The sequence below is a fragment of the Cnephaeus nilssonii genome (assembly GCF_951640355.1).
Source record: "Cnephaeus nilssonii genome assembly, chromosome: 11".
Taxonomy (NCBI): domain Eukaryota; kingdom Metazoa; phylum Chordata; class Mammalia; order Chiroptera; family Vespertilionidae; genus Cnephaeus; species Cnephaeus nilssonii.
In genome coordinates, this window is record NC_137082.1 from 44,742,188 (window position 1) to 44,763,928 (window position 21,741).

At 41.2% G+C, this 21,741-nt stretch overlaps 1 protein-coding gene across 5 annotated transcripts in view; it reads left to right on the forward strand.

Moving 5' to 3' along the window:
- Window positions 1-14,992, forward strand: part of ZCCHC2 (zinc finger CCHC-type containing 2) — a 47,807-nt gene extending 32,815 nt beyond the window's left edge. Inside the window, exons 10-14 of one of the 5 annotated variants that reach the window (XM_079784924.1) lie at window positions 967-1,031; window positions 1,413-1,507; window positions 6,199-6,378; window positions 10,550-12,043; window positions 12,946-14,992. In XM_079784924.1, the coding sequence (XP_079641050.1) occupies window positions 967-1,031; window positions 1,413-1,507; window positions 6,199-6,378; window positions 10,550-12,043; window positions 12,946-13,013 (1,902 nt within the window). In that variant the 3' untranslated portion in view covers window positions 13,014-14,992. The remainder of the gene's footprint in view (window positions 1-966; window positions 1,032-1,412; window positions 1,508-6,198; window positions 6,379-10,549; window positions 12,044-12,945) is intronic. The other 4 variants (XM_079784925.1, XM_079784926.1, XM_079784927.1 and 1 more) reach the window with 4 other exon arrangements.
- The last annotated feature ends 6,749 nt before the right edge of the window (window positions 14,993-21,741 follow it).

A 21,741-nucleotide genomic window follows, 5' to 3' on the forward strand; every position in this document is an offset into this window, starting at 1 on the left:
GTTTATATGATCTAAGCTCTTCTGAGACCTGAAAAAGTTTATTTAGATTACTTTTATTGCTCAAAAAATTAGTACATTTTAATATGATGCCTAAAACATTAATTCTAAGTAGGGATACATTAAATTGTTATGCCATTTTTTTGCTTTTGAAAGAATTAATTTACATTTCTGTCACTATATTGCTACTGGGGATGTGAATTTTGAAGCTGACCTTCCCTTATGAGTAGTTGGGCCAGTTGCTGGCCCTCCTGAGTGTAATGAGGACATACTCGCTCCCTTAGGGTATGGTGGGATCAGAAAGCACAGTGCTCTCAAATGTGTTCAGGTAATATGGCACCCCAGGTGCAGGGAGAGTGCTTGCTGGTGCAGTCATGGAGAGAACCACTTTCTCTCTAAAGAATAGATTTGTTAACCAGATTTTCATTTCTGGACAATACTCAGATCCAAATGTTAACCTTTACTTGGAATGTTTATGAACTAAAGCATTAAAGCTTTATGAGAAAGTGTATGTTATCTTAATCATACTTACTTAATGGCCTGTTTTCAGAGTATATCGTTTAAACTTGTTCTGCCTCCCCTTCAGCACCTGCACACTTTTTCTTGTTAGAGTTGACAAAGTCGTGTATCACAGTTTTACCAACCTGAACTTTAAGAAAATACTAAGTAAACCTATAGCAAGTCACTTGATTGTATTTTATGTAGTCAGAAGAAAATTCAAGTCCATTTTAAAAGCAAAATATTAAATAGATATTTTTCTTCTCATGATTAACAATATTAAGTATTTGTCAGGGATTATAAAAATCTTAGTGGTTCTGGTAGGTAACTTCAAAAATAAGTTGGAAAATAAAAATCTATTAGAATATACAACTGGGAATGTATCATTTTAATCTTGATAGCAGAATGAGAGGATACCTTCCAAACTGAGGCGTTAACTTTAGTCTGATTTCTTTCTATTCTCTCCACTAGCATTCAAGTGAAAAACGAAGCTTATCTTCAATAAATAAGAAGAAAGGAAAGCCACAAGTAGAAAAGTAGGTTCAATTTAATTTCTCCAGTAATAGAAATTGGTAAGAAAGGGCAACATATAGCATTTGATTATGGGCACATTTAATTTATGTAGTATAAGTAGTATTTTTCCATTTGTTTTCTTTATATTTTTACCTCTGGGCTTTATTTTTTAGTGCAGAATAAACATATGCAAGTCATAAAAATAAAGCTCTTGTCAAATATTATATTCAGTTTGGAGGGACAAAAGTCTCAGAACTGTACATCAAATCTTGCTTTTAGAGTATACCTTACTAAAAAAAGTTTTAATTATAAAAATGAGGGGAATTTTAGTAATACTACTGTACTTAATGTGTTCTCTGCAGAACCTTATAAAAATGTTGGTAACTTGTATACTTTTGGTTTAGAGAGAAAATTAAGAAAACTGACAACAGATTGAATAGTAGAATAAATGGTATTAGACTCTCCACACCTCAGCATGCCCAGGGTGGTTCTGTGAAAGGTAAGAATGTTTGTACTTATTTCAAATACCCATCGCCGAAATGTCTTTAGTATATCTTCTGTAGTAGGAATTGAGCTGTTATGTTAAATCCTGACATGCTTTTATCCTGTGTTGATGTGAATAGCAGTGTCTGAATTAAACAGTTCTGAAGTATTAATTAATGGCATTAATGTAGGAAATATGACTCAGCCATGGAGTTTACTACAGTTCTGCTGACCCAGCTCTTCTCTCCTCTGCTGCCAGCAGCCTCCTCGCCTGTTACCGTCTCAAGCTGGTCCCTGCTCCAGAGGAGAGGTCCAGGAGACCTGGCAGGCCTTTCCCACCCTCCTGGCAACTGGGACCCATTCTTATAGAAAGTCATTTTTAGAATCTGACCACTTTTTCATGTTTAATGACTGTCCTATAGAGTTTTATGGTACTTTAGAGGAATTCAGACCCTCATACTCTTGTTGTACTAGATTTGTGTGGTTTTCGTTTACCCACTGTTATTTTAAGATCCCTTTATTTTTAGGTGAAAGGTTATGTGTTCATTTGACTGAGATATGGTTCATTGATAACTTTTCTGTCAGTTGACCTTTACTATTAATAGTAAAGATAAAAAAGAATACAAGCCCACAGACTACTAGGAGAATGTTTTGTGCATTTGTGTACCTAATACTGGACTGATCGCACAAATAAGGATTTAAAATGGAGGTGTTATTCAAATGTTACTACATTAAGGTGAGATGCAACATAAATAACCAGAATATTTTTAATGGAGTGTTTTTTAGCTAGATATTTGTTTAGAGAGATTGAATAAAGGAAATGTGGTTAATTTTGACTATAAAATCATCGGACCAACTCATTGAATGAATTAGCTGTCTTTTGGGGGAAATAGCCATGTTGGGGGAAAAAAAAAACCATGTTGTTTAGGAGTATGTTTTAACATTTTGATGTTTCCTGTGGTGATGGCAGCTAAAAGGAGGAGGAAAAAGCTGAAATAAGACAAAAGGTCTCTCTGCCAATGGATGATTGGAAATAGCTTTTGCCAGGTCTCCCTGTCTGTCCTTGCCTCCTTCACGTTTTTTTCTACACTGCCACCATATTGTCTTCTAAAGCATATATAATAAATCAGGTCATTCTTCAGTTGAAACTCTTGTCAAATACAGAGGTGGGCAAAAGGAGGTTTACAGTTGTTTGTATGGAAAAATAATAAGTAAATAATACAAGAAAAACTGTGTTTTACAGTTTTACTCACAACTGTAAGCCTACTTTTGCCCCACCTTATATATACCACCCTCACAAGATCACTCTCTCTTGTCTCTCACATAATTTGGGAACTGGTGCTCACCAAAGAACTTTGTGACACTTCTCTCCTTTTTAGCTTCATATTTTCAGAGGAGAAATGTGTGGATTTTAATCTTGGACAGATATGCGTGTGAATCTTGTACACTGGTTTCTTAAATGTGTGGCCTCTCTGAAGCCTTAGTTTTCTCATTTGTAAAACAGGAATAATGCCTACTTCACCAGATTGTAAAAAATTTATTGTGAAAGAATTTAGCTAGCACCGAGTACATAGGTGTTCAATAATTTAGTTCCTTTTCACTAGTCTAAGTTAAAAAAACACATATGCTATAAAGTTTATTAAGAACTTTTTAATAATATCTCAAGTTCTAATTTCTTTCTCTGTTTTCAAATATTATAAAAGTACAACTTCAGGATGTTTAAGATAAACCTTATTCTGTTTGTTTTATCTTGTATATACATGTCACTGATTCAAATATACTTACAGTTATAGAGCATAATTATAAATAAAATATACTTTGTACAACTTGTCTCATTGATGTCAAATGTGTAGCTCAGATGTTTCTGTCTCCAACTTATGAAAAACTCTGTTATTTCTCCTTAAAATATTAAGGTATCAAGGAATTACCTAAAGCATTCAGTAAACTAACGATATATTTTGATTTCTTTTTTTATGGAACAATTATGCATATCATAAAATGTGGATACTGGATTGAAACTGAAAATATTGGGTACTTCTGATTTGTATGTTGTTCAGATATTTAAATAATTCAGTCTAGTTTAAGATAAGTATTGTTTTTAATTTAAAATTTTAACTTCTATTTTGAGTAATAATACATTCATATAGTTTAAAATTCTAAAGGTACAAAAAAGGAACAAAATAACCCCTCACCGTCCCCCTCTGTGTTGCTGCCTCTCCAAAAGCTCTCAGTGCTGGTCATCATCAGTATTCTTTACAGTGTTTTTGCTTTAAAACTTCATGCATTAACTCTCTCTGCTGAAGAGATGTATGATTTACCTTGTCTACACTATTAAGAACTCTGTTCCAGTGTATCACCCGTGTTTCTTCCACCCCGCTCTTCTGTTGCTGATTGTGGCACCAAAAAGCTTGGGGAGAATGAGATGGTTGACTTCTCAATTTCTTTTAAAAGGCTTTAGTGATTTAAATGTCTCCGACTTTCTTTAATTGTGGTCTGATGTACCTAAACAGTTAAGTGTAATTTCTGTTTGTTCATATATACTAATAACCAGGATTTTTATTGTTAGAATAGTGGCTAATGTAAGTTTTTGCTTTTTGTCTTCTTGCATGATATTTTACCCTGTGAGACATCATAACAAATAAAGAAGTTTATATCTCTATTTATAAGGGCAATTTGTGGAATATCCTTTGGCATATCCTCACCTTCACACCTTCTGATTCTAGGGTATCACATAAAATTTCTCATAAAAATTCCAAAGACTACACAATTCCTAAGTACCTTTGAGATGATCAAAAAGAGAAAATTATGTTTAGTGTAGATTTAGATTTATGTATTTAGTTATTTGAAAACTACAAATTAATATGTGATAATTTGGTGATTTGAATGTTTACTAGCTATATAATCTAAAGAAAATAATTTTTAAAATTGTGTCATTTTGAGAAATAGCTGCTTTCAAAGCACACACGCACACACATTCTGTAGTTTCACTGTCTGAGTTTTAGTGAGCAAATCTCAGCTCACCTGACCCACTGGTTTCTTTTTTAGCCTGTCATTTTTGGTTTGAGACTATCATGTTGACTTTTTGATTCTCTTAATCCTTAAATTGTTAATTTTGTTATATGCTGGTTGAAATATTTATATGCAGAATTTCCATATGTGCCACAGTTTTAGAGGTTTCAATTTTGTTAGTCCAATTTAATGCCAGGTTTTGGCCATTATGGCACATAAGTTTGTCTCTGCGTGGCCATTGGTGATGATGTGCATCCCTTGGTCACACCGTGACTGGTAATTCAAAACCTATTATTGTACACTAGAAGCCCGGTGCACAACATTCGTGCACTGAGGGGGGAGGGGCCTTCAGCCCGGCCTGTGCCCTCTTGCAGTCTGGGACCCCTTGAGGGATGTACACCTGCATCTGCTGCGCCCGACAGCTGTGAGCCCGGCTTCTCGCTGAGTGGCATTCCGCTGGTGGGAGCACACTGACCACCAGGGGCAGCTCCTGTGTTGAGCGTCTGCCCCCTGGTGGTCAGTGCACGTCTTAGTGACTGGTCATTCTGCTGTTAGGTCGATTTGCATATTAGCCTTTTATTTTATAGGATAAGTATACTCCAAGGTTACTTTTCTGTAAAATCATTACTTGCCCAATAACTCCTCAGCCACTTACAGCCTCATGAGATTTTGTTCAGTTTTCCCATGGTAGTTTGGCATTTTATTACTCCAAAAGGAATTAGCAATATTTAATGACTTTATTTGTTATTCTGTATTTATTCACTATTGTAGATGGGCTAGGCTAGGTCATCTTTTAACTATTGCTGCAAATTTACTCACTTCAAAAGGCACAGCTTAGTCAACTAACTTGGTCATCACAAACCATATCTTTTCTCTAACACATATTTTGTCCAAGTGACTAATAGTTATTACCTTTCATTGGTTTTACCAAGTTGCCATGGAAATAATTTACTCATCTATAGTTCTAAAAGGTCCCTCTGAAATCCCTCTTATGGGGATTTATGCACTAAACTATTCACTAAGCAAGTTGAATGCTGTTGCAAGGTAGAAACTATGGATTTACAGAAATGAATAAGACAATACCCTAAATTAGGGATAGAGCAGGGATGTCCAAATCTAGGTATACCAATAATCTCGCCTCTGTACTCAAAAGAGATGTAGCTAATTGATCATGACAGGTTTTGCACTTCACCCCCAACACTGCCTCTGTGTCACCTTGGCTTTTAGGCAGAACTCAAAAGAGCTACTCAGTCCACTAGATAGGATTTTACTCCTTTTGAATACTCAGGCATAGTAATTTTAACTGAATGGGCATTTTTGGCAGTCAGTTCTATTCTTGAGGTCTTTTAAAGAATGAATGTCCAACAAGTTCTGAGAAGTTAAAATATCTAGACTTCGAAAATGGCCCAGTATGCTTTTGTTATTGGACAAGACCCTACAAAGAACCTTAACTCTGATTTTTTTTTAAAGTCAATAATATTGACATTTTCCTCTGCCTTTGTTGTTTTAAGAATGTATTTATAAATTATTTTCAATTAAAATTGTGATTTAATAGTGAATTTTTACCTAGGTCAGATACCAGCTTTTTAGGTAATTGTAGGAAAACTGAAACAAACAAAAAAAATTACAGATGTAACTTATTTCTACTGGTTCAATTCAGAATTTAATTTAACTACTTAACATGATTTTTAAAAATAGAATTATTATTTTTAGATGCGAATTTGGACATTGGATCTGGACATGACACATGTGGAGAAACATCTTCAGAGAGTTACAGTTCTCCCTCTAGCCCACGACATGATGGAAGAGAGAGTTTTGAAAGTGAAGAAGAAAAAGACAGAGGTTTGCTCTTTGGAGTGAACATGGGGGTAGTGGAGGGTAATACGTGTTGTCTCTTAAAATCAGTCATACATAAGTAATTTTATGTTCTCATAAATATCGTTATTGATTTTTAATTTAATTGGTATAAAGAGTGTATGGACCATTGACTTAGCAGGTCCTGGCAATGTTGATTTTTTTTTTTTAACATTTCACTACATACGAAATTAAAAAAGAAAGAAGACGGTCATAACAAAATGTACAGTTAGTGTAGAAAGATTAAAAACTTATCTGTTATTGGATGCACATATATTTATAATTTTAATGTCTTCCTGATGAATTGATGCTTTTATCATTATATCCTTTGTCCCTATAACAATTTTTTCTTAATTTTTATTTGATAGTAAGATAGCCACTTTAGCTCTTTTGGGTATTGTTTGTAGGGTACCTCTTTTTCCATCCTTTTACTTTAAACCTATTTGTGTCTTTGAATCTAAAGTGTGTCTCTAATAGACAGCATATAATTAGGTTATGATTTTTTAGCCATTCTGCCTACCTTTGTCATTTGAAGTGCTTAATCTATTTAAATTTACTGTCATTATTGATAAGTTATGATTTACACTCTGCCATTTTGGTATTTGTTTTTTGAAAGTATTATATCTTCAATTCCTCCTTAAACAGAGGCTCAAATACAGCCAAAAGTGAAAGCCTTCTTAGGTATTTCCTGGGCAAGCATACAGCCCTAGACAATGAGTGTGACCTTCTAGATTCCTAAGAATATATCAGAAGCTTTTCAAAGCTCCCTATGGACATCTCATTCTCCAGTGTTTCTTCTTAAGTTTTTCCTTTTGTTAGCCCTAACTGGTAATGCTGCCTCAGGCAGCCAAGTTGTTAAATAGTTGCTGCTGATTGATTGTGACCAATGCCCTGTAAGTAAAGGGCTGTTAACATAGAGTGAACTGAAGCTGCCAAACAGTCAGATAGTGACATTCCTTTGGGCCTGGCTTTTAGAGAGGTCCAAACCCATGCTGCTTGTGGCTGCTAGGCTGCTGGTTTTCATAACTACTGTAGTTGTAAGACTGATAGTTACAAAGCTACTTCAGAGCTGGAGAAAGTGAGATAGAATTAGGCCAGGTAAAATGCCACAGTTCTTGAGATTCAGCTGTTTTTCTTGAATAAATACTCCTCAGACTGCTGCAAGTCGTTAATATCTAGAGTTCTGAAAAATTTGATTTTGACAGTTTTTGCCAGCATTCTTGTTGCTTTTAAGGAGTGGAGTATCAGAAGTCCCTACTCTGCTCTAGAAGTGAGATCTCAAAAATGTATAATTTGAATGAGGATGTCATTTTTTACACATGGTGATGATATCTGATAGGTGACATCTTGGTTATCAGGTTTCCTGTGCTGGTGGGCAGTAGTAAATTATTTCTCCTGGTCACTTCAAGATCTCTGGAGATCCTTGGAACACAGCATTTAAACCACATGTGGCTTCTCCTGGGCAGGCCACAGCTGAGACCCGAGCTTCTGTGTTACAGTGTCAGGTCTTGTCTAAGAAACTGTGGCAATTGTGCTGCTGTCTCGCATACATTTAGCCACTCTATTTTGCAATTCAAGTCATACCAAGTGTCGCATGCAGTGACTCTACCCCCAATTCCAACAGTCTACAGCAACACTGCATTTCTGATCTGCGAGTACATCTGTACCCTTGGGTTACTTTACAGCATCCCTTTTTTGTCATTTTTAGGGTGAGTTGGTGGCCTGTTTAGAGGAACTTGCCCTTTTTTGGATAGGCTCAGTTATCAGTGACTAAATGAGCCTTCTCTAAATGAAAACTTATGGGACTCTCTAAACCCGAAGGGGGTGAATATCCACTATGATTTATTTTTTAAAAAGCTTTGATTTTAAGGGCATGAAAAGGTTTCTTTGAAAAGCATGTGGCTTTGTTGTTCTTATTGTTTCTAATGGAGTATTGTTTTGAGACTTTGTACTTTTTAAAGTCAACACACAAATGAGGATGAGACCTATCTCTCTACAGCTAGATGAGCCCTTACAATGCCCAGAAAATCATTTTAGGACCACTTAAAATCACAGGTCCATTTGCTGTGGCTTAAGATTTAGATGCGCTCTTCTCTTGGGAGCATGCCCAGGCCTTTCAGTCCTCCACTTCTTCCCCAGGCACATCACCTTTGCCTTGCCCTCTCCTAAGCTCCAAGCATCCAAGCACCATCCTCCTTTTGCTTCTGTAACTTGTTTCTTGAGCCTACACAGCCCAGCTGGCTCACTTCTACTACCTCTGTAACTTCCTAAATAAACTTTCTCTTATAATTTGAAAAAAAAAACAGTTTATATATAAATTTAATTGACCATCTGAAAAATGTTACAGCCTTTTTTTTGGGGGGGGGGGGGACTTAAATGTTTCTTTAACTCTGTACTCATAATGATGGTACACATATAGATATAATGCCCTAAATAAGTTACTAATTTTTGGATACATTTTGTTTTGTAAAGTTTAGCAATAAACACTTCAGTTATTAAGGGGAGTTTATGCTAGAACCATTTACTCATAAATTGAATCTCTTCCCTCTGATGTAAATTATAATAGTTGAATTAACAACACCGTGATGTTCTGTCACTGAGTAGGTTCTGTTTAACCATTTTCCAGGAAGACTTGAATGATTTGTTTTTAGTGTATTGTTTAAAAACATCTTTAACATCTTAGCTCAATATAACTAGTTTTGGTCTTAATAAATATAAACATTTAAGTACATTAGCAGAGAGATGTTAATTGCATGGTCTCTGTACATATTATTGCAGTATCTGGCTTTATGATATTTAAACATTGTGAATTAGATTTTATGTTTTGCCCTCTTTATACCAAAAGTCAGGAAATCCAGGAGAAGTCTGGATTGAAGTTATTTCTGTATGCAAGCATAAGTATGATACAGTAATAAAAACCAGTGCAGTTTAATTTTGTCTCTGCCTATGTCGTTTTGCTCCCAGGAAGAGGCAGTGCTCTCGTGCCTGCCCTGCTTCCTGTGTTCTAGCACATTTGTTTTATGACTCTAATAAAAGCTTTAAATTTTCTTTACCCCACTGAAATATATAAAAGTAAGAATATGTATTGCATTCTGAAAAAAACTTATATTCCCGATCTCTAGATATTTGAGTTAAATACAGTCTTAATTCGGCTCCTTTAAGTGGTATTTTTTATGTGAGACAGATAGGAAGACTATGGGTTTGGCAGTACAGAATATAAATCAGGTGAATTGCCTAAAATTGATTAAAGTTAAAAATATCTAATCCTTTTCTCAGTAATAAGGTGATATTAAATAAATCTCTGTATTTTACACTGTGTGTCATTTAGCCTCCAATTAACCTTTTGTTACTTTATCCGTTGATTTTTATTATTAAAGACATTATTTTTGTAGAGCAGTTTTAGATTTACAATAAAATTGAGAGGAAAGTACAGAGATTTCCCATCTACCCCGTTCCTCCCACACATGAATAACCGCCCCCATTTTCAACATAACTCACTAGAATAGTTTGTTTATTTTTACCAAGAATGAACCTACATTGAACAACGTTATCACCCAAAGTCCATAGTTTACCTGAGAGTTCACTTTTTGTTGTTGTTGTTGTTAATCCTCAACAGAGGATATTTTTTCCATTTTTTTTTTGTTAAGAGAGAGAGGAAGGGGGGGAGAAACATTGATGTGAGAGAGACACATTGATTGGTTGCCTCCCACACACTCGCCCACCAGGACAGGGGATTGAGCCCATGACTCTCCAGTGTTCGGGCCGATGCTCTATCCACTGAGCCACACCGGCCAGGGCTGAGAGTTCACTCTTGATGGCATACTTTCAATGGCTTTGGATAAATGATTAATGACATGGTCTATCATTACAATATCACAGAGTGTTTCACTGCCTAAAAATCCTTGTTCCTCCTAGTCATCTCTCCCCCACCTTCCACCCCTGGCAGCCACTGATTTTTCTGTTGTCTCCACATTTTCCAGAATCTCTATTTTTTTTTAATCTCTATATTTTTAAAATAAAGTCTGGAGAAAGCCAAAAATTAAGAGGGTCAGTTTGGCTGTTAGGAAGCTTAGGGGACACGTTTCCTCCAGTTCCAAACTTCAAAGTTCATTTTAGGTGGACTGAAAATTTGTTTCCAGCAAGAGAGATGGGAGTTAACATTGTGTTAACATGTATTTCTATTTGTTTCCCTCAGACACAGACAGCAATTCTGACGATTCTGGGAATCCATTGGCAACCAGGTTTACAACTTACAGCTCTGTCAACCAGGCTGCTCCTGTCCAGCCACCTGTGGAAATGGCTTCCTTAGGAAACGACAACGGAAGCCTTCTAGACGATCCCTTAAACTCGCCCAAGTATCAGCATATTTCTTTTATGCCAACTTTACACTGTGTCATGCACCACGTTGCCCAGAAGTCTGAAGTTGTCGTTCCTCCCCCCAAATCTGCTGACGGCAAAACAATAGGCATGCTTGTTCCGAGTCCTGTTGCTATTTCTGCAATTAGGGAGTCCACCAGTGCGACCCCTGTTGGGCTATTAGGACCGGCAGCTGCTGCTGGCGAATCAGAAAAGCACCTGGAACTGCTGGCTTCCCCTCTGCCTCTTCCCTCAGCGTTCCTTCCTCATGGCAGCACTCCTGCTTTGCACCTAACGATTCAGAGGCTAAAGCTGCCGCCGCCGCAGGGATCTTCGGAGAGCTGCCCGCTGAATGTGCCTCAGCAGCCAGCTGGGAGCCTGAGCATCGGATCACCGCACACGGCCTTCATTCCTGTCCATAACCCGGGCAGTTTCCCAGGATCTCTTGGTGCTGCCACGGACCCCATCACCAAATCTGCATCCCAAGTGGTAGGACTCAATCAAATGGTGCCTCAAATTGAGGGAAACACAGGGACAGTCCCTCAGCCTACCAATGTGAAGGTAGTTCTTTCAGCAGCTGGCCTCTCAGCTGCACAGCCACCAGCTCCCTACACCCTCCCGGGCTCTCCCCTCGCTGCCAGTGTGTTACCCAGCCAGAACTCCAGTGTGCTCAGCACAGCGTCCACATCCACCCAGTCCGCGGGAGCCGGCATGAGTCAGGCCCAGTCTGCAGTCCCTCCTGCGGTTCCTACCCACACCCCAGGCCCCGCCCCCAGCCCGAGCCCTGCTCTGACACACAGTACTGCACAGAGCGACAGCACCTCTTACATCAGTGCTGTGGGAAACACGAACGCTAATGGGACAGTGTTGCCGCCACAGCAGGTGGGCTCAGGTCCTTGTGGTTCTTGTGGGCGAAGGTGCAGCTGTGGGACCAATGGAAACCTTCAGCTAAATAGTTACTATTACCCTGCTAACCCAATGCCAGGACCTGTGTACCGACTCCCATTCTTCCCTCTGCCATCCCTCTGCAATGGCAGCTACCTCAACCAAGCACATCAGAGCAATGGAAACCAACTTCCTTTCTTTCTGCCTCCGACACCATATGCAAATGGACTGGTGCATGACCCCGTCATGGGGAACCAAGCCAGCTATGGCCTGCAGCAGGTGGCAGGATTTGGGAGATACTATCCCGTATATGCAGCACCCAGTGTAGTTGCCAACACGAGTGGTTCAGGGCCCAAGAAGAATGGGAGTGTTTCATGTTACAACTGTGGTGTAAGCGGACACTTTGCACAGGAGTGTAAGCAGTCGTCCATGGAGGCCAGTCAACAAGGTAATCATGAGAGCTCCCAGAGGACTTGCTTTTAGTGTGCCCGTGTCTCCCCACCTTACTGGTCACGGGGATCCTGTTGAAAGTCATTGTGTGTGTGTTTACGGATGTGACGAGTCGTAAAGTGCAGACAGCAGAGTCTAGTGTAGACCCAGGTCATACAGCACCAGGAAGTTCAGAGCAGTTCAGTTCTCAAGCAAGGAAGAAACCAGAAAGGCACTTTTTAAAGAATATAACGGGAATTTGCCAATGAAATGTCAAATCTCTGGTTTGCAGCACTTTTTTTAAAGCTACAATCCTCTTTCATAAAGTAAGCAAATTTTTAAATATTAAAAAACTAGGACAAAATAGAGTCATCTGCCATGTAAGATTTTTAGTTATTTTAGTATATAGCTGCATAGCTAGCCGGCCCGTGCTCAGTGTATTGCCCATGCTCTTTTCCTGCCCAGTAGGTGTTTTAAATAAAATGCTATTGCATTTTAAGGAACAAAATATTTTAAGCACTGGTTTGGGAGTAAGGGAATTTGAACTAAATTGAATATTATTACCACCAAAAAACTAAGAAAATGTTCTTAAATAAGTACGAGTAAGATGCAAATTCCATATACACCTCAAACCTATCACTTGCATTTGGCTTTTTTCATTTTGCCAGACATCACCCAGTAATAGAGTCTTGAATTGGGAGTATATACTTGGCATTTTTAAAGGAAGCTGAAGTTTGATAGCTTTAGGTAAAACTTAGAGCACGAACTTTTATTACTTTTAGAAAGTCATTTTATTTACCGTTTTGGAATTGTGGTAGTGCAGAAGATGCCTTCTGCCGAGCATGCCCGTTTGATAGCTTGTAGTGGTTGTGATGTGTTGCGTTGTGAGCAGTGACTTAGCAGTTCTCTTTCCCGTTTTAGGCACTTACAGACTGAGATACGCACCTCCCCTCCCCCCTTCTAATGACACGTTGGACTCTGCAGACTGAACCGAGTAAAGCTTGCCTACTACCTAACACACTGAAGTGTGGGGAGTCATGGTGGGGTGCGGAGGGGAGGAAAGGAAAGGTATTTTGTTTGTGTTTTTTTGTCTATACATTTCCGAGATGTCTACGCAGTTGGGGTTTTTCATTTCTCCTGTACTGATGTCCAAAACAAAAAAAGAATGCATTGCTTTTGAGCCTCTGGTCTCCTGGTTCAACAACAGGCTTATCTGTATGATTCATGTTAAACATCCAAACAAACTATCAAAAGGAAAATGGATGCGTGGTTTTTTCTTTACACTGAATCCTTGCTGTGTGTAATGTTTACTGAATTTCTAAAACTCTGTATCTGACCTTTTTTTTTTTTTTTTACAACACTAGTGACAGTCGTATGGTTTTGAAAAAAAGATACTTTGCTTCTTCCCCAGCTTTTCTCACTTTCATCCTAAAGTACATCTTTCTCCCCACCACCCCTGCGTTCCAGTGGCACGCTGCATGGTGCGGCCGGTGCATTGGCCCACACTTCTGTAAACTGCTCTACACATGAATTGAGGGTAAACTGTTTCACCTTCATCATAAGGGAGAAATCAAATTCCCCAAATAGGGAATATACTTGTAATAAACAGCACCACATAAATACGTATATGCAACGCTTGTTTTCCAAATAAAAATGAAGTGGAAGAAATGAAACCATATGAAATTGAAAAAATATGATGTATGAAGTGGACAAAGAGCTTTTTCTTACAAACAACTTTTTACTTCATCATACTTTTGTAGCCTGTTGCTCAGAGAGACATAAAGTGAACAAACTGGTGTGAATGCTGTTCTCTGTGTTTGTGTTGGCAATGGCAGTCAACAGCCTATTTTACTTGTAGTCTACCATTGTGTCCTGTTGAGACACTACCTGAGCGAAGATCTCTTCTTTTCCTACACCAACTGTTACAGTGTTATGTTGTGTTGAAATGTGTGTGGTTTATTGCAGTCTGAACAAGCTCTGCATTTCTGCAAAAGTCAGGTATTTGTTCCTAATCTGTCTCTCATAGCAAAGTCACTTTTATACGAGTTTACCACTGTGCTTGATTATAATGTGAAAGACTGAATTCCGAGTGTGTTAAGATGGTATTAATCATGTCAGTGTCATGTCACTAAGTTTAATGCTGCTGTTTAAAAAAAAAAAAAAAAAGGTTTTTTTAAAAGCCAATCTCTGTACTAAACTGCTTCCAGGTAATTTTTGATTTCCTAAAGTGCACTGAGGTTATCTGGGAGATTGGGTGTGTTTGTGGACTGCTGCATTCAATGGCAATGAGCACCTGCCGCTGTATGGTCATGGGGTAAGGGGGTTGGGTCTGTTCCTGTCCCTCAGGACAGAGCAGACACAAAAGGTTTTTGTTGTGCGAGGCAACATTGGTGCGCAGCAAGGAACCTGGTCTTGGTTCAGAAGCCTAACAGATTGCTAGACAAGAGGAAAAACTTGAAGAAAAAGAAGCTTCATCCAATGCTTCCTAGATAGCGTTTCTATTTATAGCACCAATGTACATTTTGAAACTTTCTTTCAGGGGTGGGGTTTAAGGGGGAGGGATGGGTGTGAAGGGGTAGATGAAAGCTTTAATTTAAAAAGAAGAAAAAGTTTGAGTAAAGGAAATTATTTTGATTAATTATATTTTATTTGATCCGGGTATTTTTGGACCACATTATTAAATTAATTGTTAAGCTACAGTTGAGTTGTTCAAGTGAGAGTTTTGATAAGCCACGTATGGACCGCGTTGTGAATCACTTGCCAGGTGTACTTTATGGAGCTTATTTTATGATTTAAAATACTGTACTGTACATAGGAGGTGTGTTGCCTTCTCCTTATTTGTATGTTTACCATATACTTTGATATTTGAAATGTTATGTACTGGAAAGGCCACTTATATTTCTAGAACAGATTGGATTTTATGCAACCTTTTTTCCTTGAATTAACAGCAATAAAAAAATGAAAAGCAGCTTAAGAATTGTGCTTTATTACAAATTTTGTAAAAGTGAAAGATAGGAGAACGTCATACATCATAATTTTTTTCTTTTTAAAGAATCAACCCGCTATTTCCCTGCAATGAGGGCAGTGAATCCCAAAGTTATTTACCACCCGGACTTTCTTCAGTATCCCCCAAGCAGCCTGGTTCTGTAGTTTGCCTGTGTGACCACTAAAGGAAGGGACTGCGCTTCTGTGCTGAGCATGCACTGTGTGCTATGTGGTGGCCAGGACAGGTCCTTGTCACCCTGGAGCTGTGCCTCTGGCTCAGGCCTTCTCACTGAGAGTGTAGAGGACTTAATTTGCTTTCTCAAATTTACTAATTTGATTTTGTTTTCCTGGCAGCTCTCTTGGTACAGCACTGAATATCTATTTCATTGGTCATGTCTTCTATAATCCAGTCTCAAGTCTGTTTTTATACACTCAGTAATTTGTAAGGTATTATGGGGAGGCACTCTCCAAGCATCTGTAGATCATTCATGTCCCCTGGCAATGACTAATGTCACTCGGCCCAGGCTCCTCAGGTTGTTCCTCAGGATATGCTTGTCTGGAGCCATCTAACCTAAGTCCCCTCTGTCCCCAGTGGGCAGGGGTTTGATGGCTTACAGTGCACCAACTTTCCCCTGTAGCCAGTAAGTGTGTACCTAGGAGTAACCTATGACGTTAGGAACTACCTCTTAAGTTAGCACACAGGTCTCCTACAGCAGCGGTCGCCAACCTTTCGGACCTCTCGGACCACCAGTGGTCCGTGCACCACCAGTTGGCGACCACTGCTCCAAAGGTTTTCTTAAACCAGCGGTCGCCAACCTTTCGGACCTCTCGGTCCACTGGTGGTCCATAAGGTCTGAAAGGTTGGCGACGGCTGTCCTACAGTGTTACCTGTGTCCCATCCCTTCCTCCTCCTTTCCCCACTGCAGAAGATAACCACTACTATAAATTTTATACTTCCCACATTTTACATCCTCCTCCCTTAAATATGTTGGGTTTTATAGGGTGCCCTGGTGTTCTGTGACTGCCTCAGCTTGTCTGATTTTACAGTCCTGACATTGCATTCCTGCAGTTCAGCCATTTTTACTAACTTTACAATATTCTGTTGCATGGTATAAATATATAGTATATCGCAAGATGCGCCATACCGCTTTCCAAAAGGTTTGCACTCACACCAGTAGTGGACAGGTCCCTCGGTCCATCACTGGACACTCTCCCAAGATGATACAGTGATAGTGCCTGGAAGGTTGGCAAGGGAGGACACAGTCTGACCTGCATGCATTTGTGTCAGGCTCCGAGGAGCAGGTGAGTGTGCAGAGCCTAACAGTACGGGCAGGTTTTGGAGGAGGGGGGGGGGGGCGTGTTGCACTCTGGGGAGAATGTAAAGAAGGGCACAGACTAGAAGTGGCGGAGTTGTGTCATTGGGAGGTGGGAGGAGGAGACAGGGCCGTTGTAGTCAAGGGAACAGTTTTTAAAAATATTTTTTTTGCTGATTTCAGAGAGGGGAAGAAGAGAGAGAGAGACATTGATGAGAGAAACATCGTTGAGCTGCCTCCTGCACGCCCTGTACTGGGGATGGAGCTGGAAACCCAGGCATGGACCTGGAATCGCCCTCCTGGTGATGGGACGATGCTCAGCCAACTGAGCCTCACTGGCTGGGCTCAAGGGAACATTTTGAAAGAGGAGATTTATGGTTCAACAGAACAGACTTGGCCTGGAGATTTTGCAGTTGACTGAATGAAAAATTGGGAGTTACCAAGTTTTAAATAGAGGAAAAATATGCTGATAGTAGTTTTTAAGGAAACTGGTGGATGGCTGAGCTTAAAGAAAGCCTGGAAGTTCAGAGGCTGGTTAGGGTGAGGCAGTTGGGAAGAAAGGGGAGATGGAAGAGACAAATAGAAACTTGAGCCTCTGAACTTCATTTTTTCATAGATATAAAATGCGATTGCTTATTTTAAATTATGGCTATGAAGATAGAATGAAGTAATAAATGGGAAAGGTCCAACTTAATGAGTGAAAAAGCAACAGGCCCAGCCGGTGTGGCTCAGTGGTTAAGTGTCCACCCATGAACCAGGTCACGGTTTGATGCCCGGTCAGGGCACATGCCCTGGTTGCGGGCTCGCTCCTCAGTAGGGGATGTGCAGAAGGCAGCTGATCTGTGATTCTAATCATTGATGTTTCTCTCCCTCTCCCTCTCCCTCTCTGAAATCAATAAAAATCTATTGTTTCTTTTTTTGTTTTTAAATATATTTTATTGATTTTTTACAGAGAGGAAGAGAGAGGGATAGAGAGTTAGAAACATCGATGAGAGAGAAACATCGATCAGCTGCCTCCTGCACACCTCCCACTGGAGATGTGCCCGCAACCAAGGTACATGCCCTTGACCGGAATCGAACCTGGGACCCTTCAGTCCACAGGCCGACGCTCTATCCACTGAGCCAAACCAGTCAGGGCAAAAATCTATTGTTTTAAAAATAAAAGCACCAGGAAGGCCCTCAGATGTTAATTGAATTAAATTTTGATGATTCTGCACCCCTAAACCTGCCCGTTTTGAGGATTGTGATTCTGGTTCAAGAGACAGGGCACATGTGGAAGAGGATTAGGCCTGAGAGTGAAGGCAGTGGTTCTCTGGGTGGTGAGGAACCTAGCAATCGGTTCTTCGTTATATTAAGGTTAATTATTTCAGCTCTTCCCACTGAAAAAAAAGAACATATCCCTGGTCCTTAGAAATTAAGTCTAGTTGGAGAGCTTCCCAATTAATGACAGCGATGGGCTATATGTGCATGGGCTCAGTCCCACCGTCCTGATTTTTCAGTACTAAAATAGAATAAGTTCATTACAAGGCAAACCCACGTTTATTAATTTTTTATGTAAGTGCTAAATATTAATCTTTTTGGAGAAAGTTCCAAAAACATTAAAGCGCTGAGTAAAATATTTTTTTATTTTTTTTAACAGGTAGCATCTAGCACTCATGAGCATCATCCATTTGCACTTGGAAGACACCTCTTTTCCATTCTCCATACTGATCACAAAACCATCCCAAGGTTCAGGCGGTGAAACCAGATGGAGGCAAGCTGAGATTTTGGTAGTTCAGCCCCATAACCCTCCCATCCTTTTATCTCAAGGAAAAAAATGCTGACTTCCTCCACGCTGTCCACCTCCAAAAGGACCCATTTGTTTTTAGAGACGGGAGCTGAGGTGAGGGAGGAAGCCAGAGAGGGGGCGCTGCACTCCGGACCTTCCTTCTCTGGGGTGGGAGTTGGGGGTCAGCTGTTAGAGAACGAAGGGCCCTGGATTCCGAGGAGGATAAGCAGGTCTGAGCCCAGGCAGCACCCTCCACCCTCACATGACCGTCCTTTCCCAGCACATTGGAGTCTTAAGGTCGACCTCACATCATCCCTCTTGTGAAAAACCTGAGCCCTCTGGACACATTGCCCGAACTCTGTGCAAACGTCTGTCCATCTTGGAAGTACAGCGGCTTTGGGCTTCCTTCCTCTCTCCTGCTCTAGGAAGAGGCACATGACAGTGGGCATCAAAGACCCTTCCTGCAGCCACAACTCTTAGGCAGCAACCGCAGGCCTCAGTCACCAGCACCCTCAATCTGGAGATCCTGTTTTGCTACTGAAATCTGGGGGCAGGGGTGGGGCGAGGTGCCCCGCCCGGGCTGTTCTTCATTGTGTTTCTTTTTTTCTCTTAACAGCTCCAACTTCCGCTTCATCCGCTGTGAAAGGTCTCAGCCAGCCTCTCGCCAAAAGAATTGCTAATTGGGAAGCAGCGCCACCTCGTGGGGGACACGGACAGTGCATTCAAGCAGATGCTATTTCCCACTGACCTAATTTAGAGAAAATTGAGCATAGGACAGAAAACATTTGAGATTGTAATCCTGTGCCCAGAACTTTCAAGAGTGCAGGCAGATGACCATAAAGGCAATCTGAGCAATCTCCTCTTTGGGCCATTGCGATCTAAGTTTGTTATAAACATCTTAAATGCATCAGTGGTACTTTGCACTTTTTCTCTGTGGTCATTGGTTAGCACAACTGTGAAGGGTACTGGGTCTTCCTTCTCCCTGTTGTACAGAGTAGGAACTCAGGGTGCAGTGGGGAAAAGTGCCACAGACATGCCAGTGATGAAGGCCAGGCCCCAACCTCAAGCTGATGCTTACCTCCCCCCACTGCTTCCTGCCCCCAAGCACTTCTTAACAGAATGGAGGACAATGACTTTTTAAAACCATACAAAGCAACAGGAAGACTCATGTTCTTAACAACCATGCATCCCTTGGATTCCTGAGACAGGACTGGGCTAGGTCCTCAGTCAGAACGTCCCTTTTCTGTGTCTCTGTTGAAGGGTTTGGCCACATGGGAGGAAGGAACCTTTCCAGAGATGGGACCCTCGGGCTCTTAGAACCAGACTTTAAGCATGCGCCTGTCTCAGATAAATTCAAGGAGCAGCCACTCTCACCTACATGCAAGGTTATAGGCATACACGCGTGCATACCCCCTGCTGGGACACCAAGTTTTGCTGTGCACAGGTTTTTATTACCCCCGGGTGTCCTGATAAATTGATTCTTAAGTGAATATTTCATTAGGTTTTTTTTTTAAATTTCTTTATTGATTAAGGTGTCACATATTTGTCCTCATCCCCCCATTCCCATCCCACACCCCTCCCCACGGATGCCCCAACCCCCTGTTGAACTTAACCATTGGTTAGGCTCATATGCATGCACACAAGACCTTTGGTTGATCTCTCCCCCCTCCCCCCACCCTCCCCTATCCTCCCTCTGAGGCCCAATAGTCAGATCGATTATTTCATTAGTTTTAAGACTTCAGAAAGTAAGAAATAAAGTAGTGGGGCAAGCAGAACAGACACGTAACTGCTGATATGTTTAAAGCTCTGACATCTGCCTAAAGATTGTCCCTCTACCAGCCACCACTGCATAGACTCCAAAAGCCAAGAATGATGGCCTTTGCCTTCAGGCAGGAACAGTGATAGTCATACCCACACTAAAATGAATGCCAAGAGAGCCGCCAGGTTGCCAGTAGGTACTTGGTGCGAATTCTTGCTTGAGTATCGGGGTTGGGTCATGTTTGCAACATGGTAACTCAGTTGTGTATTGGACGCTGTCAGCAAATGAATTTGTGCAGGAGGTGGCATTGATCAGGGCTCTGTTCTCAGCACCTACCCACTGTATACACGACCTTTCTCAGACTTCCTACAGAACGGGGACACCATTCATTTTGTAGGTTAGCGATGGCTTAAATTTGGCAAAATACACACTCAGTGTCGAACGCATAGCAGGCGCACAATAAATTCTTAATGGTAGCAAACACCTTCATGCCCTGTAGAGGCCAGACACTATTAGCTCCTTTCAGCCTCACAGCAGCCCGAGGACGTCCACACGCTGCCCCATGTTACCGTGGGGGAAGTAAGTGTCCAAGGACTCCGAGCAATTAAGGGACAGGGCTGGGATCTGAACCCACTGCTCTTAACCACTGGGGGACTCCGCTCCTGCTTTGTGTCCGTGTTAGTGCTCATGTCACGGGATCTTCCGGGCATGTGAGTATGATGGCACAGGCCCTGCTCAGGGATCAGGCAAGCAGCACTCCCAGGCAGGCTTCGCCTTACCCTGCCATTGCGAGCAACTGGCCCTCCTCGACCGTTCTCTTTCTTGTCCGAAAGCTGAGTGTTTGGTCAGGAAAGGGTGGTAGAAATTGAACTCAATGGTCTTAAAATTTGATGGATAGAAGCTTTTCACTTTAAATGATTTATCAAGGTTTTCTAATGCTTGACCTTTACACTTATTTTAGGTTTAATTGATTTGCAGTCCTTACCGGGTGTGGTCAGGAACACAGATGCTGAAGAGAAGTGAGAATGTTCCAGGCCCTGGGACAAGCCAGGAGGGAAGGCCTCAGGTTGGTCTAAACGTCACTAGATGGCAGCATACGCAGCGTTCCCAGCAAACTCCCTCCTTAGCCCCTATCCTAAAGTTTCTAGGTTCTTCTCTCCTTGTGTTGGTCAAGTTGTCATTGGTGGACCTTTCAGTCAAAGCATGAAGCTCCTGCACTGTCTTGTGCTGAAGGACGGGGTGAGGTGTAGCCCACAGAGAGGCCACATAAGGTCAGCAAACCATGACCACAGCTAAGAATGGTTTTTACATTTTCAAATGGCTGAAAAAGAAACAAAGGACTGATTTTTCACGACATGGGAAAACTAGGTGAAGTTCACATTTCAGCGTCTACCGATGAAGCTCATTGGGCCCCAGCCACTCCTGCAAGTGTCTGTATAGTTCTGGCTGGTACTTCCTGCAGCGGTGAAGTTGAGCAGTTACAACAGAGGCCATAGCCCTCAAGCCTGAAACATGCCCCGTCTGTCTGTCTCGCTGTGGGAAAAGCTGGCCGGCCCTTGATGTATATCACCCTGATCTAATCAGAGATGCCCCCGCCAGAGTCCCTCAGGTCCTAACCCTGTGGGTGCAGGAATTTGCACTCTCCTTGGTGCTGTGTCTCCTTAGCTCAGTGAAATGGCACCTGGTGGGGCTAGCGCGGGGCACCTCTAGCTGTCACAGTGTGGTGACCGGTGGTGGGGATGGAGGTGAGCTCTGCCTGCGGAGAACGGGGGGAGGGTCCTCAAAGAAGAAGTGATAGTTCTTAGGGAACAGGCGAGAGAGGGGGAAGGAAACAGCATCATCAAAGAAGCATTTCAGAAAATCCAGAAAAAGCACCGCTAGGGAACGTGCAG